The sequence below is a fragment of the Patagioenas fasciata genome, chromosome 1 (genome assembly GCF_037038585.1).
Source record: "Patagioenas fasciata isolate bPatFas1 chromosome 1, bPatFas1.hap1, whole genome shotgun sequence".
Taxonomy (NCBI): domain Eukaryota; kingdom Metazoa; phylum Chordata; class Aves; order Columbiformes; family Columbidae; genus Patagioenas; species Patagioenas fasciata.
In genome coordinates this window covers 64,373,480-64,392,120 of record NC_092520.1, presented here as the reverse complement: position 1 = coordinate 64,392,120, position 18,641 = coordinate 64,373,480, and the positions used below count along the sequence as shown (strand labels likewise).

At 40.7% G+C, this 18,641-nt stretch overlaps 1 protein-coding gene across 2 annotated transcripts in view; it reads left to right on the top strand.

Annotated features, from left to right (window-relative positions):
* GRTP1 (growth hormone regulated TBC protein 1) overlaps positions 1-18,641 on the top strand; it is a 46,558-nt gene that overhangs the window by 17,437 nt on the left and 10,480 nt on the right. The window contains exons 6-8 of one of the 2 annotated variants that reach the window (XM_065829610.2): positions 15,319-15,491; positions 15,604-15,789; positions 17,929-18,436. In XM_065829610.2, coding sequence (XP_065685682.2) covers positions 15,319-15,491; positions 15,604-15,789; positions 17,929-18,018 — 449 coding nt within the window. In that variant the 3' untranslated portion in view covers positions 18,019-18,436. Of the gene's footprint in view, positions 1-15,318; positions 15,492-15,603; positions 15,790-17,928; positions 18,437-18,641 lie in introns of those variants that run through there. The other variant, XM_065829612.2, reaches the window with a different exon arrangement.

Below are 18,641 nucleotides of genomic sequence, written 5' to 3'. Positions count from 1 at the left end.
CAGTCCATTTTAAGAGAGCTTGAGGTGCTCCTTCCAATTTGGATGCCTCAACAGGAGCCTAAGGGAGGTAGTATGAACCTTTTATGTAGTAAAAATATCTGTATGGAGTAATACAAGGCTTTATTGTCAGAGAATTTGTTGCTGATTATCTTTTTTTAAAAAAAAAATTAAAATGTATTTTTTATTCCCATTACCCTCCTCTGTCATGCTCGAATTGTACATTTATAAAATTCAAAGCATGTCAGATAAAATAACTGGCATAATTTCAGCGAAATATTGTGTGTGTATGCGAGAGAGAGAATCAGAGAGAAGGTAACCATAAAGAAACTTACTCAGGTAAGTAATCTCTACCCTTCTGGTAGTAGTGCAAGGTACAGCACATTTCACTTTAAAGCCCTACAATTATTTGTTAGGAATGCAGAGAAACATTGTGTATTCGCCAGATCCTCAGAGGGAAAATTAGCAGTTTGGTGTTGTTTGTTTGTTTGTGGTTTGGTTGTTGTTGTTGGATGCTAACAGCTTGATGACCCAACATTTTTCCTTTACTTCTGTGGCTGATGCTCTTTTCTTGCTCTGCTTGCATTATAATCTTCATGTTTCCCCCTTTCATTGCGTCAAATATGCCTCCAGGTCCTGTCCTCATTTTTGAGTGTGTCCTGTTGCTGCCAGTTAAACCGGTGGTGATTTAGGACAATTTAGAAATCCCTTCTCTGCCTTCTGCGATGTTCCTGTGAACGCTTCCTTCCCCCCACCCACACACATTTAATTACATTAAACAGCCGCTCCAGTACCTTGATGCTGACAGTGAGGTTTTTTCGGTCAGCAGATGAGCCAAGCCAGCCACAGATCAATGTCATTGCCTGAAAAATGTAGAATGTGACAGATGGGAGCATTAGTGGCAGATTTCCAGTGAAGTGATGGAGAAGGGCTCCCAAAGCTACAGTTCACCCCTCCACTCATGCTAGTTTTTAGGTTTGGGTGGAGGTACAAACCACAGAATAGGATGAAGGTGTGACTGCTCCACCCACTGACAGAAGGGGGACAATTTGGGAATAGGACCCCATCAGTAGAGGTTTTCTGTCTGAATTGTTTTATTACATCCAAACAGAGTTAGCACAGGTGGAAGAGAGAGCCAGCAAAGAATTCCCATTTGGTTTGTTGGTGTGTGGAGTTGTGTGCACACCACTCGTCTGCTGAATGCAGCACTGCTGGATGAGGCCAGAAGATCCTGCTGCTGCTGCAGGCAAGCCCATCGTCTACTGCCTGTTGCATCTGTCAGCTGCTCAACCAGGCATTTGGAGGGATTAGGAGCATATCTCATTGAAAGACAGCAAGGGGGAAGAGAATTATCTGTTTAACTGAAGTTTTGGGTGTTACCATGATCTTTTATTCCCAGGTTCATTCAAAACAGATGGCTGGAGCAGACAGTATTGCCCACACGAAGCTGTATGGATTCAATTTGAGCTCCGAGTGGATGTGTCTGCAATTTGTATTCAGTGTAGCTCTAGATGCTTCTGTTCTGTCCATCACTTTGGGTCTTGCTGAGAAATTTTTTTGTTCTGTTGAGGAAATATTGGGGAGGTTGCTTTAGAAAGCATCAAGTAGGTGGGAACTTGTAACTGTGATACTTTGGTACATAACTTATGAAGCATATTTTATGTTTTCCATATTTGTGATTAAATGTTGAGTTTTAGAGAATAAAAACTTGGCGATTTGGACTCACTTTAGCATGACATTTATGCTTATATATAGCAGGGCATTTTTTGTTTTTTTCCCCTCACTTTGGTAGTTCTCAGTCTGAAAGCAGCAGTGTTCATCAAGCTAAACTCTAATTAGTCTCCTGGACTGCTATGCTGGAGTTATTTACTCTTACTGAAAATCAGTTGTAGAGTTCTCCTCCAATGGTTAAGAGAGGGCTTATGATTTTTGCACTAGTCTGTTCATGGCCAACTTTCTATTCTTTCTTGTGCCAGTGCTGACTTCTGGGGTTAAAAAAAGTCCCCGTTTCTCTTGTGCTTGCCTTTCATATATGTATAGGAAACACTCAATTAATTTTACGATTCTTTTGTATTACCAAGCTGCTTCAGTCAAACTCTTCCATGAAACTCTTCTCCGTTCCTGTTTTAGCCTAATAATTATTTTGTGTGCTTGTTCCAGTTTGTGTTTTTTTTTTAATGTGATCACAATGGCACTTTTTTTTGTTTAGCGGAAAATTTGCTAGTGCAGTGGCATTACTTCTCTCTTTTCACAGCTGGAAGTGTTTTATTTGAGAGAGAGAACCTGTAGGATCTCCCTTGCCTGTTTCCCCTTGTGGCACTGTGGTTTTGATTTATGGTCTCAGTAATAATGCCTGTGCTATTGCTCCTCTCTCATTGTCAACAAATGTTTTTTCCACAGCTTACAGGAATTCGTACTCTCTTTGCTGAACTTTATTTGAACACTCTTTTCTTTGTAATTTTAAATATCGTCATGTCTCTCTTACTCCAGTCTTTTCACTATGTTACTTTCTTGTGCCTTGTTTATTGACATGGGACAGTAGCTCTCAGTTCAGGATTGTTAGCAAACACCAGTTTTTTCTTTTTATCCAATGTTGTTAATAAAAAAATCTTACATTAGGTATAGCCTACAAGCATTCTTCAAGGATGAGTCTAACAACCTTCCTTCAACCTGGGACTTTTAAGCCTTTTCTGTTAATTTATTTTTTTTTTCCTGCACACATGTGCTGCCTGGTTGTTTGCTCTTATTTTTAACTGTTGGTAGAGTTTTGCATGATGAAATAGTCACAAAAGGAGTAGACTGCACTGAACTAACTGGCATTATCTGCAAGGACACAAGGCGCGACGCAAGATACGACTTTGAGTAGCTCAGCTACTTAGGGTTGAAGGAAATGTTTGCATGTTGAGATAAGAGATATCCAACACATTTCTGGTTTAAGCTCTCTGTGGTTCTTGATTGTATCAGCCATGGACTGGCAGGTATTGCTGCAAGAGAGATTAGGTACAGTCAGAGACATGAGTGTTTGGACTGAATAATAGTGTAGTTATGTCTCAAACTCTTTCCAGTGATTCATGTTGCAACATTCTGTAAAGTCCCAGCACACAGACTTGCAGATTTGAAGGGAAGGATCATTTGTTTGCTTTTATTTGCAGTTAAGCATCAATTTATTTTGTTCTTGTGGCTGAATTAGTTTTAATAACCTGATTAGATATTGTCAGGGAACCTCTGAATGCAGAACTGGCTGTGCAGCTGCATCTTAAGACCTGTTGCTCCAATGGAAAGTGGAACTTTGTTTCACTTAAAGCATTTTATTCAGCTGTTCAGGTAAAAGAGACACTGCTAGACCTGAGTAGTGATAATGTTGAGCCGAATTTGCAGCCTGTGAAGCAGACTGGCATGATGAAAAGTGTGGGGTGTTTTTAATGTAAAACACTAGAGCACCACAGGCATGTACCTTTGGTATGGAAAACACCTTATGAGGCGATGCATAATGTGCATGACCTCATGTTTGTAGCAGTTTTTGATAACCAACCTTTTTTTAATTATTATTATTATTAGCACCATCAGCCCAGAAAACTTCAGCAAATCGATCAGTTCTGGGCTATTTGTTTGTCTTCCCCCTTCGGCAGCGCCCAGCTCCAGGGCCATGAGCTGGCAGAGTCCTTGCTCATCCTCAGAGTTCTTCTGTGCTCGCATGTGGAACCGCAGCACCTCTGGGGTACAGCATCCCCTCTGCCACGAGGAGAAAGGAACGCTTGGCTGGGAGGCTGAGTAATTAGGAGTTTTGAAATACGGGACTCCAGTGTGTTTTACTGTTCACCACCCTCGGTGAAGGCAGTAGTCTTTGAACATTAGAGGTCAGTTGTATTTACCTAGGAATTAAGCATGCGGTGTCCTATTAAGCTGAAGGTGGAATGTAGGAGTCATTGTGTGCCTGTATTTAGAAAACACAATAGGCTTGAAATGCTTATTACTTACAAATCTGAATGGCTATGGCACAGGTGTCAATCTCAGTTTCACGGGGGGCCACATCAGCCTCGCGGTTGCCTTCAAAGAACTGAATGCAATTTTAGGACTGTGTAAATGTAGGAATAGTTACATTTACACAGTCCTAAAATTACATTTGACCCTTTGAAGGCAACCGTGAGGCTGATGTGGCCCTCAGAGAGAAAGAGTTTGACACCCCTGGGCTAGGGGATTTGGGAGACTTGAGCTAGCAGGGAATGAGTAACTGTTGTTTTTCTTCTTTAAAATGATACATATATTTATACTTTTGGAATAATTTATTTCCTGTATGTATCCTAAATCACAAGCCTCATCAATAAAAGAGCAATCTCATTATTTAGTAGGTATGCTTTAGGTAGCTGGCTGGAAATTGTAGAGTTTTGTGTAAAACAGAATTTTCTTGTATATGACAAGATATACATTATGTCAGCTTTACTTTTGTGAGGAAATGTGCTAAGTTTCAGCTATGCAACAGATAGTGTTTAAAAATACTGAAGAATATTCTGTTCCTTGATATGGCTCTATTTACACTGGAAACAGGATCTAAATGGTTTATTCCACCCGAAGAAGAGTCAATTATGCCTCTTTCTTCCAGGCAGGCAAGCCTTGTATTAATATAATTTCATTATGTTGAACTCGAAGTATCTTCAGTAGGCTTTCTGTGGTACTATGGATGAGACTGCAGCCTTTGGCTATCTGTGCAGGCAATGGTGTTTACCCATTTATCTTCCCAATAAATCAAAGTTTCATCCCTTTCAAAAGCCATAAGCAAAATATGCTTTTCAAATGAAATCTTAGTTCAGTTAGGACTGATTAAAAGTAGAATTCCCTGGCTAAGTACAAAGGAGGAGAATAGGTAGAGTGCTAGAAACACAGAGGTGTTGGTTTGGGGGAAGATGTCCACCAATTAGTGGCCAAGCCTTAGCATGCAGCACAAGGTTCACTTAGTTTGTGCTTTGTATTTTTATCAGAACAGCCATGTTGAGCTTTAGTTGTAAAAGCACTAATGTGCGCAGGTGGTATTGAAACTATAGTTTTGACAGAGCTGTCTCCATCTTAAAGGAATTGTGCTGTTTTAATGGCATAATTAAAACAGCAGAGGCATAAAGCCAAAGTGAGAAGCTTATTTCATTCTTTATAGCTTTTTTTTTTGACCTTTTAATGGTCTACCAGGGCTTTGCATGTTCAATTGCAATTTTAATAATGCAACCTTCCTGAATATGTCACCTTGACAGCAAGAAGCATAATATAATAGCTGATAAATGTATAATGCCTTTATAGGTGCTCAACATAGATCCTAATATACAGTTTTGTATTTTAACTTCTTATGCTTGAAGTAATCCATGTGTTAAACACCAAGACTCATAAAACTGGAAATGTAACTGAATTAGCTGTACCAAAAGCCAGATGAGGAAACGGCAGCGGTTCTTCCCAATCCCTCTGCAGGAGACGCGTTTGGCTGGTGCTCATCTCTGTGAAAGGTCCCAAACCTACCAGCACTTCTAGCAGTGCATTCAAACCATAGATTACTCTTATTAAAAACATTTGCTATACTTTTTATCTGAATTTGCCTTGTCCTAACTTACAGCTATCGCTTCTTTTTAAGACTCTCTTAGTATATTGGTGTGCTTTTTTCTATGAAGTGGTGAAGTTTCCTTTCATATTCCTTGCATAATTTCTACAAATAGACATGTTCCATACAGAGCTTAATTTCTGTAAGGAGTGTTTATAGCCCTTTCTTTCACGTCCTTTCCAGTTCTTCAGCTTCTTGCCTTCAATGTGAATAGCAGAACTGGATGCAGTTTTCTAACCTCAGGTTTGCTAATTCAGAGATGACATACTCTCTCCTTCAGTAGTGAATATATCCAAGGATTACTTTGGCTTTTCCTGACCTAAGACATGCTTACTCTGGATTTATCATATTTGCAAATTAAGATGCTGCAGAATTGCTTATTTTAAATTGCTTGACTGTGTTGTCAAGTTGTATGGGTTTTGTTTTGTTTTAATTTGGCGTAGTATGAAGAAGCACTGACAGCAGGCTTGCTTTGATATTACTTCAAAATATAGTATAATGCATATACAGCAAAGGTGGCCACATAAAGATTGTGTTAGTGGAAGCAGACATGCTCTGAGAGTGAAGGAAATTATACGAAGAAAATCATGTGCAGTGCACAGTGGTAACCTTTTTCTACATAAATGGACAAGTGACTATTTAGTTCCAGAGAGATGCTTGAGCAATACAGTCTTGGTTGATTCATGTATTTTATATTCAGAAAACTTGAACACTTTACTAAATTTTAAATTTATGGCTACTGAAGAAGTCTTATTTATTGCTCTTATAGCTTTAAAACCTCTTGCTTCAAGATTGAAATTAATTCTCATTACTTTCTTCAAGCTTGAAGTAAGAGGATTGTGGCTTTCATGACCCCTGCTGGGATGGGGCACCACGAGTGCTGAGAGAGTTGGCAGGCTTATTGCTAAGCCACTCTCCATCATCTTTGAAAGGTCTTGGAGAATAGGAGAGGTGCCTGAGGATTGGAAGAAAGCCAGTGTCGCTCCAGCCTTCAAAAATGGCAAGAAAGATGACCCAGGAAAATACAGGCCAGTCAGCCTCACCTCCATACCTGGCAAGGTGAAGGAACAAGTTATTCTGGACGTCACCTCCAAGCATGTGGAGGAAAACAAGGTTATCAGGAGTAGTCAGCATGGATGGTTGTGATCAATGGTGCAGTCTCTAGTTGGAGACCTGTAGTTAGTGGGGTTCCCCAGGGGTCAGTACTGGCTACAGTGCTGTTCAACCTGTTCATCAATGACCTGGATGAAGAGACTGAGTGCACCATCAGCAAGTTTGCTGATGATACCAAACTGGGAGGAAGGGCTGACACACCAGAAGGCTGTGCTGCCTTTCAGTGAGATCTGGACAGGCTGGAGGACTGAGCAGAGAAGGACCTCATGAAGTTCAACATGGGCAAGTGTAGGGTCCTGAACCTGGGGAGGAATAACCCCAGGGAGCAGTATGGGTTAGGGATGGACCTGCTGGAAAGCAGCTCTGCAGAGAAGGACCTCAGAGTTCTGGTCAGCAGGCTGACCATGAGTCAACAATGTGTCCTTGAAGCCAAGAAGGCCAACGGTATCTTGGGGTGCGTTAGGAAGAGTGTGACCAGCAGGTCGAGGGAGGTTCTCCTCCCCCTCTACTCTGCCCTGGTGAGGCCACATCTGGAGTACTGTGTCCAGTTCTGGGCTCTCCAGTTCAAGAAGGACTAGGAGTTACTGCAGGGAGTCCAGTGGTGGGCTACGAAGATGATGAGGGGCCTAGAGCACCTTTCTTAAGAAGAGAGACTGAGAGAGATGAGTCTGTTTAGCCTGGAGAAGAGAAGGTTCAGAGGGGATCTTATCAATGCTTATAAATATCTTCAGGGTGGATGTCAAGAGGACAGGACCAGACTCTTTTCAGTGGTGCCCCAATGATAGGATGAGGGGCAATGGGCACAAGCTGAAGCACAGGAGGTTCCATCTAAACATGAGGGGAAACTTCTTTACTTTGAGGGTGACAGACACTGGAACAGGCTGCCCGGAGAGGTTGTGGAGTCTCCTTCTCTGGAGACATTTAAAACCCGCCTGGACACATTCCTGTGTGATCTGCTCTGGGTGAACTTGCCTGAGCACATGGATTGGACCAGATGATCTCCAGAATTCCCTTCTAACCACAACCATTCTGTGATTCCCCTTCTCTTCAGGCTGAAGTGCTGGATTGGTTTCCCGCTCCAGATATCAGGCTAGAACTGTATGTGTCTGTCCAGCTTTCTCTTTGACGCTTTAAGTGTGTCCTAGTCTTTAAAGTAGTGTTCTCAGTAGTTCCCATGGTGTGACTGTAGGGCTCTTGTGAACAGATAAAGAAAAATGTAACACTGAGGTTTTTCTTAAGTGTGAGAGAATATAAATGCTGCATTTTGTGCTGAGGTGTTAAGAATAATCCTGTCAGTGTGGTGAACTGATTAAATAGCTATACTTCCTAATCCCACAGAGGAATTAAAAAAGCCACAGATAAAGGAATCCTTGTTCAGCTGAAGTCATCAGTCATTGAGACACACTGTACAATTGTAAAGCCATTTAAAAAAAATGTTTGTTTCCTTTACAAACATGATAAGCAGTTATGATCATCTTCAATGCTGTTTGTGAATTTCCCCTCCATTTGAGGAAATCTGTGTTAAAGGTCTGTTGTAAACTGAAAGCCTTGGCTCCTGGGACCATGGTCAACCCAGTGAGCTGCAGCCTTCTCCAAAGTGAGCAGCTCTTCAGGCTGGAACATCATGGAGTGCGGGGGCTGGAGTGAAGCCAGGGCACTTGGAAACAGCCATGTGGGCAATAACCCATGTGTGCTGGGATCTGTCAGCTCACTGGTACTATGAGAAAAATACTGGCCACAAAAGGAGCAACTCCAGGGGTAGTGGATTTGAAGAGGGGGGCAGAAGGAAGGAAGAATTGGGTGACAGCGTTTTGGGCAGAGTTCTATCTAATCTGTATGAGAGTGCTTTGGTATCTATAACTTTAATCTCGACTAGTTTTTAATGATGGAAATGTCTCTACTAAGCAGCACATAGCAGAGTTAGTATTAAAGCCAAACCAAAACAACTAGCCAGTTTTATTCTCAATAACTAGAATGTCTGAAAGTTGCATTTGCACTTCCCAACATGCTGCTAACTTCAGTTTGTTTCTCTGAGAGGTTACACATGGAGTCTTTCTAATCTCTGCCTTCTGTGATGTCTGGAAGGACATCATCTTTGCCTTTCTTACCATTGTTTTTATAATTAAGAGGCATCCTTTTTCGGTTTCCAAATGGTAGCTACTACATCCCCTCAGAATCCCGCTGTGCTGTGTGAAATGCAAATTGGAAGCCAAAGGGCTCTTTCTGCTCCACCGGATCCATTTTTCATGTTTGGGATCAGAAGCAAGTGATGAATACAGGCAGATGGGATTATGTAGAAACAATCAAACACTGCTTTTTTTGTCCTTGCTGAAAAGATGTTAATCATTTCCCAAAATGCTGTTATTCTAAATTTTGTGTAATCTCAATATCACAACCAATAAGCATCCATAAAATGCCTGCATTCTCTTTTTTGTGGTGGTTCTGCCACATAAAATGAACTGGGCTTGTTTGTTTTGCTTTGGTTTTTTTTTTTAAGATGATGTTCAACTGTGAACAATATGAGTACACAACTGGTTCTGGTGTGAGTTCAGTACCTCAGGACAGAAGTTCTGGTTCAGTTTTGTTTGATGAAGGAAAAATAAAGATGGCTTGGGCCGGTTTTGGGTTGATTGGTCAGTTCATTTGTTTATCTTCAGTCCCCTGGAGGATTAGGAACTTATGTTTTAAAAACAACATATTTAAGTGTTCAGCTTGCCATTTAACCACATATCTGCAGGATATCGCTTTGGCCAGGACATCTGCAGGGGGCCACTTTGCCCTGATACTGCAAAAATAATTGGCAGTACTCTTGCTTTTCCTCCTTTTCCTGTTGCGACTTTCTGATTTCCTCCCAAACATAGGTTGTCCAACTTTTTATGCCATGATGTAGATTCTTAGAAGACCTATTGCATCTTTTGGGACTATTCAATGGTAGAGATAAAACAGCAGAACATTGTCCTGCCTTCTTGGACAAAGCAGGCTGAGAGTTGCCAGCAGGGAGAACAAATGAGTCCATAACTTGTGTAGGAATAGCATAAATGGCATCTAGATACTCTGAAGGTGAGAAAGGACTGCTAATCATAACCTAGTTTGACCTCTGTGTAACTGAGGTGATGAAACTCATTCCATGTGTGTTGCATGAAGTTCATAAACTCAGCCATGATAGCGTATCATTTTGGAGAGGGAAGCTTTGCACTGCCAAGGTTGTTTAAAATAACCCCTGTGTTCAGTAACATGCAAACAGATGAAGTTTTATACAGAAGGCTTACTGGAAAGGGCTTTTTTTCCCACAAAGGCATGTGCTGGAGTCTGTTTCTGTTTTGGCTTGAAATGCAGAATTGAGGGGTTTTCACAAAGTTGGCCAATTCTTTCCATGGCAACCTGGGCTTTTCCCTGCCAGCACTGAGGCCTGTTCCATTTGCCTCTTCCAGATTCCAGTGAAGTCCAGTAGCAAATGGTAACATGCTTCTACAGCAAGGAGACATTTTTAAATGTTCGGTGTTGGTATAAAAATGAACCATTTTTACTTGTTTGGGGGATGAGAGAGAACATTAATTTCTCTCCCCACCGTGGCTCTCATGGACATTATAAACACGATCTTGCGAATAAAATACATTGCTTATGATGGCTGAAAAGTTAAACCAGGTAACTTTTAATTTTTCAGTTTGGTTAAATACCAAGACAGATCACTCAGTTTGTTCCAGCCTGGGTTATTTAGGCTCTTAAAATAATAGTTAGAAATGCTGGAAGATAAGCAGCAGAGCTGAGGTCTTGCCTTGGTTATCGCTATAACACTAAGAATTCATATCACGTTAGTTCCAGTGGGAGTATTTATATTTAACCTGACATATGCACAACAGACTTTAAAGATTCTTTTTTAACTTCTGCAGCTCTGACTTGTAGAGGTATTTTAAGGCTATAAAGAGTACTGCTTCTTAAACTTTTATTTATGGAGCCTCTTAATCTATTTGTAACAGAGAGCAAGGTCACATAGTCCCTACAGGCTTTATTCTCACTTCCTGCAAATCTCATTACTGTTCTGGAGCACAAGCAGACAGTTCTATCTTAGTCCCGGACGTCCTGGTAGGATTCAGAGAGATGCTAATTCTTGTCATAGGGAGACAGTTTAAGGAATCTCTCTTTGCCAGACAGGTTTCAAGCTCCATGAGCACAGCATTAGTAACAAAAAGCCCTTTAAACAAGGAAAAAAGTCTTTTCATGGGGTCACCTGTGTTGTACAGGAGCAATAAAGCATCTAGCAGTGGTAAAGTAGATTTTTCCTCTTTGCTGCTCAACTCCAAGAGGAAGAGAAGCTGCTGATCCCACCAGAGCCATGGGGCTGTGCTGCTGTCGGGGGGCAGGATTTTGGTGAGACAGGGGCACTTGGTGGGGCAAATTCCACATAGGGTGCTGGCTGCATTGCTCTTTGCTGCCCTCTGGACTCCTAAACTTAGCAAGGCATCCAAAATCCATAGGGCAGGTACCAGGACCAACAGACCAGGCAAAGCAGGTGCATGTGGGTAAGCAACAGCCACAGGAAAGCTGAGAGGAAAGGAAGGAAAGCTTAGGACCAGCTTACAAAAGAGCTTGGAAAAGTGGAGTTTCATATTGGGAAACTTAATTTTCATCTAGACAATTTTCTGGAATTTAATAATAATTTAATAATAGAATATAATAATTTATAACACAATATTTTGTGTGTTGCCTTCCAGAAGAGGATGTGATGAAAAGTAGTGTGTGATCACCTAATTGTTAATGTTACCACTTCTGTTTGATAAGTTGAGGACTCAAAGGGTCCATTCTAGGTCATCAACTGCTCAGTCTTTTGCTGGATTATTGAGAAGGGAAAAATAATCAATGTGCTAATTAAATGTGGATCATGCGAATCTAGAAATTTGTAAGATAAGAAATGGAAGGAACATAAACCTAATGTATTTTGATGGCAGGTGAGTAAAAGTAATTTGCTGCACAGTATCTTGTGAAAAAAGTTTTGTGATGTGGGGGAGGGTTAGGCTTGCGTAGACTTGTTCATAAACAAGGATATCTTAGCTTTAGGGAGAGATTCTGGGCAGAGCAGCCCATTATACAAGATTAGGAAAATAGGGCATGCAGTGAAACATTTGCAGCAACTGAGAGATGCAGGATTTTTGCTGAGGGGACATTTCCAGAAGCTTTAGGGACTGGGTATCCCTAACAAATAAGAACAAAAGACCCCTATAGGTTAAATCAGGGGTATTAAACTCATTTTCACTGGGAGCCGCATCAGCCTTGTGGTTGCCTTCAAAGGGCCAAACGTAATTTTAGGGCTGCATGAATGTAACTATTTCTACATTTACACAGTCCACGAGGCTGATGCGGCTCCCAGTGAAAATGAGTTTAATACCCCTGGGTTAAATGTTACCAAACACTTGAGCACTGAACCAAGTTACAAAATCATGGTCACTAGTGAGGCCAGCCACAGGCCATGAAAGGTGGCTTGAGCTGATGCTGGATCCTCTTCTGACTCAGCGGTGTAGTTCTGGCCATCCATGCAGAGCCCTCATAGAACAGTTTGGGTTGGAAGGGACCTTCAAAGCTCATCTGCAACTAGATCAGGTTGCTCAGAGCCCCATCCAGCCTGGCCTGGAATGTCTCTAGGGATGGGGCATCTCCCACCTCTCTGGGCATCCTGTGCCAGTGTTTCACCACCCTCATGGTAAAAAGATGTTTACACCCTCCTTTAGCTGAGTCAGTGTGGGTCCCCTGGGCAGAGCACAGGAGTTGGCACTGCTGGCTTTGCTCTGGGGATGCTGTGCTCCGCCAGCCTGGCTCCCCTCAGGGGGTAACACTGCCCTCAGGTCAGTTCTGTGCTGTTCCCTGGGCTACTGAAGTCCTGTTACCATCCTTGTAAGTGATCCGTGGGCAACTTTTGCACAAATACAGGGTACTGCACGAGTGTTTCTGGAGGACTAGTAATGCGGCTTTCCTAATTTGAGGAGCTAATTCTATGTACATATATTTATGTATAAAAGTATATATATAGTAAAATTATAGATATTAAATTATAATAACACATTAATTATGTGTAATAGTTATAATTAATACCCACGGTAGCCAAAATTAATGTATAGTAATTACATATTAAAATGTCTTGGGTGCAGATTCTTTTGATGTAACTACTTTCTGTTGTGAGCTGGCGGCTCATATCCCGGAAAAAAAACCCTGCTACTCAGTTATTGGCATAAAATCGTTATCGCTCCTCCTGCTTGTTTTGCAGCGGTGCAGGGCTGAGGCTGCAGTGCCGTGTCCCAGGGCACATGGGAGCCACTCCTGCTCCACAAGGAAGGGCAGGAGGCTGCCCCAGATAGATGAATAGTCCCTTCTTCCTTTCTGTCCAGCAGTACAATCTAGCAAACCTGAACGAAATTTTAATTTACGCCAAGGCTTCCCAGCTGCTTGTTGCTTCAGTAATTCAAGGGGTGACGTATCCAAGTTAACTTTTTACTTGCCAGCTCTCAAAAAGCTGGGTGGGTGTCTGGTTGCGTTCTCGCTGAGATCCTGACATTTACTTTGCTGTGCAAATTAAAAATAGCAGCTGCTGTTGATTTCAGCATATCGGATGATTGCAGCAGAGCAGAGAGCGTGTGGGCTGCTGCTCCTTCCTCCTGAGGACACTTGCCAGTGGTAAATTAAGTAAGTTTTAAGTACCCACATGTCTCAGGAGCACAAAATAATAAAAAAATTGGTTGGTGGATGTATGAGAGGAGGAGGAAGGGCAGGAAAGGGAAGAAGGCTTGCTCTGTTCTTTGAAATGTGATTTTTTTACTTACATTAAAGTAACCTTTTCAAAAAGGTTTACTCAGCCAGTTAACGTTCTTTTACCTGCATTCCAGTTCACACATGAGCACAACACTAACACAAAATACACAGGAAGAGAAGTTTTTCTGTTGGCTTTGGTGTGGCTCCCTTTGTTTTTAGTATGCTTTTTCATGGGATTACTTGTGCTTTAGCTCTCAGAGATTTCCCTACAGGCAACTGGAAGGCAAACGGTTAAAGGAATGTATATAATGGCAGTGACTCTTATGTCTGTAGAGGAGTTTTTCCTATCATTCGTCAATGAGAACAAGGAAAAGAAGGGTCACAAACAAAAAGCTACATTCCTAAGGGTTGAATATGATGCTCCTTAGTCCCATAAAAGGTCCTGTAGATGTTCTGCTGTTTGGACAGGACAAATGTAGCTTACATGGCTCCTGGGTTGGAAAGTCTGTTCAAGAAAACTATTGATACAAGAAAGAGTAGAATGTTAAACTGCCCTTGTGATTTCATTAGAGAAATTAAAGTGGTTATAAATGTACTGCATTATTTAGACAGCATCTTAAACTTATTTGTGGCACGGGGAGGTTTTATTAAAATTATTTCAGCCAAAGGGACCTGCTCTGATTCTTTCATCTTCACTTGAACCATTGGCCAATGCTGTGTGTATCTGGCAACCCTGGCAGAAACCAGCTGAGAGAAACCTGAATTACACTGTTTAAAATCGGTGGAGGAAAGAAACACATAGAAAGGTGCTTGTGGTACCAGTTATTTCAGTAAATAATGTTAATAAGGTAGGTGTTGTCAGCAAAGCACAAGTGAACCATCAAGGACTGCTTCCCAGGGCTGGAGCCAGCAAATCCAGCTTAAATGTTTCTGTCAACATCTAAACCCAAAATATGAAGTTGTCAAACATCTGTGCAATTCTTGTCCCTTGCTGGGCCATCCGAACTCTTATGAACTAAAATAATATTTTTCTTCCCTTAAGTACACCCACAGCTACTTATTTATAGAAGTGAGATGCTTATTATTGAGCCTGCACCTTGGTAATGAACATGCTTACCCTGTTGAACAAGCTGTGGAGTAACAGACATAGTGTGCTCCATTTTTCTTAACTTTGGATTTAATGGTTTAGTGTAGGGATCAGCAGTGCAGGAGATGTAGGTCTAATTTCAACCCATCTTGGAGATAAATTAAGTAGGAAGATATGTTGCCTCAGGGATCTGTCATTCACATGCTTTCGGCATTATTCTATGAAAAGTGGGATTTCCTTGGCTCAGAGGAAAAACAATAAAAAAAGAGAGAAAGGGCTAGGTCACACCTCAGGAGAAGTGATATCTGGCTGTCACTCTCAGAAATTTGCATTTCCAGTTTGTGACTGGACCCAGTTTAAAGGCTACAGGTTGTTTTGGTGTTTGTTACTTGTCTGGCTATTGTGTGGACTGGGAGGTGCGCAGCCCCCACACGTGGGCATGAGACGATGGTTGCATGGAACTGTTTAAATATTAGTAAGACTTTTGTCATTTAGGCTAGCCCTTGAAAAGTACCTCAATTATCCTTCCTTGGGAAGGAAGAAGGAATTGCCAAAAAACATCAGAGAGAAAGAAGATACTTTTGTAGGCATGAATGAAGTGTTTGTGCAGAGGGAGCAGCTTGGCTGGAAGAGAAATGCCATATGACCATAGTGCAGACATCTTCCTTGCATGGTTTCATTTACTTCAGCTTGGGATTCATGGGCTCAACGTGTCTTCATATACTCAGCTGCACAGGGCATTCTCTTCAATTTTGTGGAAAGATCATGTCCACAGAATCCTGAATTCTGCTTTCTTCTCTCTAAGATTATTACAGCCCTGCGATGCTGGGCCTGAAAACTGATCAGGAAGTCCTTGGAGAACTTGTGAAAATGAAAATCCCAGCTGTGGCAGAGCTGATGGAAAGACATGGAGTCATGTGGACCCTGGTGGTGTCACGCTGGTTTATATGCTTGTTCATTGACATTCTTCCAGTGGAGGTAATTGGTAACGTAAAGCTCTCTTAATATACACTCATAATCATTATTTCATAGTAACAATTACCTACTGCAAACCAAGAAGCTGTAATCTGAATTCTCTCCTTTCCTGCAGACTGTGCTGCGAATATGGGATTGTTTATTCTATGAAGGGTCAAAGATCATCTTCCGTGTGGCCTTAACATTAATTCATCAACACCAAGCTTTTATTTTGGAAGCCACAAATTTCCCTGACATTTGTGAGAAATTTAAGCAGATCACCAAAGGAGCATTTGTAACAGAGTGTCACAGCTTCATGCAGGTAAATTCTCAGCAGCTTTCAGTTGTTACAAATTAAAAATTAAGATTGACTTAGAAATGCTTTGCTCAGTCAAAAAGATGGATACAGTTGGGAGAAGCGTTTCTGTCGGAAATGCCAGAAGTATTAAGAAAGTTTTTACATAAAACTTTTCTAAGATTTTTTTTTTTAAATTATTATCCAAATTCATATATAACAATCCATTCACATTATCTTTTGTACAGGGAAAAAAATCCTTTTTGCCCTTTTTACCAGTTAAGGCAGGAAGTCTGGGGAGAAAATAACTTTGGTGCATTCTTTCAGTAAATTATGGATTGAGTTCCTGTGCTTTTTTCAGATGACTTGTAATAGAGCATTGTAGAACAGACACAAAGTAAATTTTACACTTGCATTGATAAATCTTCATAGGGCCACAATATAAAGCATTCTCTTTAGAACAAAAAGGCAGTGCCAAGTTCTTATTTCTAGACTGAAAAAAAAAAATCATCATCCTCAAATCTAATGACAATCTGCAAGCTAAGAATTATTCTTATTAATAGAGTAGATGCCAAATCTGTGTAGAACATTAGCTCCATAGCTTAACTAAGATGGCAGAAATGTAAAAGTTATTAGCTGCAAAAATGTAACAGGAGCACATCTGCCATAAATCACTTGGCCAACTCCACTATCATTGTTTACTAAGTATGCACAAAACTACATCCCAATAGGTGAGTTTCAGCCTCAAGAGTTTCACGCTCATGTCAGAACTCTGTGCACAGGTCTGGCATAGTAGGATGTCATTCGTGTTACATTTCATTTTTGCTCATATACAAGAAAAAAGAAGCTTAATTTACTAGTGTTTGCGTGTCCTTTAATTAAATGAGCAAATGGAAAATAGATTGCAGGTACAGCTTTAATTTAAAAGGGAGATGTTTGGGAGTGTTTAGAATCAGTGTTTTGTTAAATGTTAACTGCCATGAGAATGCCAGGTCAGAGGCTGATAAAAACACTTGCACTTGAAGGATTTCTTCTCGTCTTCCACCCTTAATTACATTACATTTTACAGCAGCTGTTTTTAGAAAAAAAATCAACTTTTTCTTGCAGTTACCCTGGATAAAACAGTTTAACTGTGTGGTTACTGTAGTGAGGGGGCTTTGAAGGCAGTTAGATAAACAATTTAGGTTAGGTTCTTATGTAAATGAAAAACCTGCTTTTGCGTTTGGCTTTTTTTTTTCTTTTTTAGCAGAACAGATACTAGTACCAGCAGAGGTGGTGGCAGTTGAGTATATTATGCCTTATCTTAGTTTTTAGTTTAATGCAATGGAGGCTTCTTTATCAGAATGTTGTTCAGAACTGGCTCATTTATGATCTTTTTTCCAGAGTTGTCAGTTACAACTCAGTTACAGAGAACTGAGGGGCCCACACATCTTAACTGTAGGTAAAAGTGCATAAACTTGCAGCTTGCTTCATAATTTTGTTCAGTCAGAAGTTGTAGATGAAGTAGTGGAAACAAAGGTATTGCTCTTGATCAACAACAACTACAAAAAACAAGCAAAAAACCAAACACACCACAAAAAAACCCAAAAAATACCCAAACCCCACACAACACAAACTTAAAAATGTGTGACAGCATTTGAAATGCCTCAAATTCTTAAATCCATACACATTTACAACCTTGGAAAGCCTGGTAGAGAAGAAGAGCAAAGGCAGTATAGCAAGAGATTAAGACTGATTTTTTTCCAGCAGGTACATACTGTTGTGTGCATGTATCTGTTCCAGAGCCTGAATGACTGGCACTAGCACCCCACGAGAAACGCACTGTTGCTTTGTAGCATTACTCAGGAGAGCTTAATATGTTCTAAATCTGCCTGCCATCCACCAACACAAGTGCCTTCTAAAATAATTGTAACTGGACACATATTCAAACTAGATTTTGTATTGTCACCTTTGCACAACTTCCAGTGCTTGTGATGAGCTGTAGGTTACTACATCTGTACAGTAGCACAGATGAAGATGCTACCCTGTCACAAGGAGGCCAGTAAAGCATTTTCACAGTATGGATCTCACAGCAAGGATTTCAGACTTAATAGAATCACATGAGACCTCCAGCATGTTGTCCAAAGCCAACATTTTAACTAAGAGTTTTCCTCCTTTTGCCCCCAGAAAATATTCACAGACCCTGGAAGTTTGTCTATGGCAACAATCAACAAGCTCCGAGAGACTTGCAGAGAGAAGTTGCTTTCTCAGGGATAACTCACCAGATTTAACCAGGTGGTCAGAAACTACAGCAATTGACACATTCCTCTATTTGCACTGACTAAAGCACACTTTAAGCTTTCCATGAGTTAACTGACACTTGACCAATTTTTCCTGCCTTTCAAGTAAGTGTTGTAAACATTTTGTACTGTATGTCAGACTTGAAAACTGGAACTGGTGGTTCTATTTGTCCATGATTTTTTTTTTTAAAGGATTAAAGTGTTTTCAGAGTAGAATGTGATCAGTGTCAACATACTCCTTTAAAAAAAAAAAAAAAACAGTCACCATATTTGTCTTTTCAGGGCATTTTGTAATGTTAAAACAGGTGTATAAAATTACATATCCTTCCTACTGTATTAACTGTGACACCACTATCATTTTTACAAAATAAATTAATTTAATTTGTCAGAACCAGTTTCTTGGTGTGAAGAGAGTAAAATATCTGATTTCTTTCCTGACTGCCATTAGTGGGCTAGAATACAAGCACCTTCTGTTTTCCCTTGTTGCTATCACATAAGGAACTCAAACACAGCAACGTGCAGGGCAAGACAGCAAATGAGGAAGGTGATCATGACCTTCACTAGCAGTTACTCTGTGCAGTGTGTAACAGCTCTTCAGGT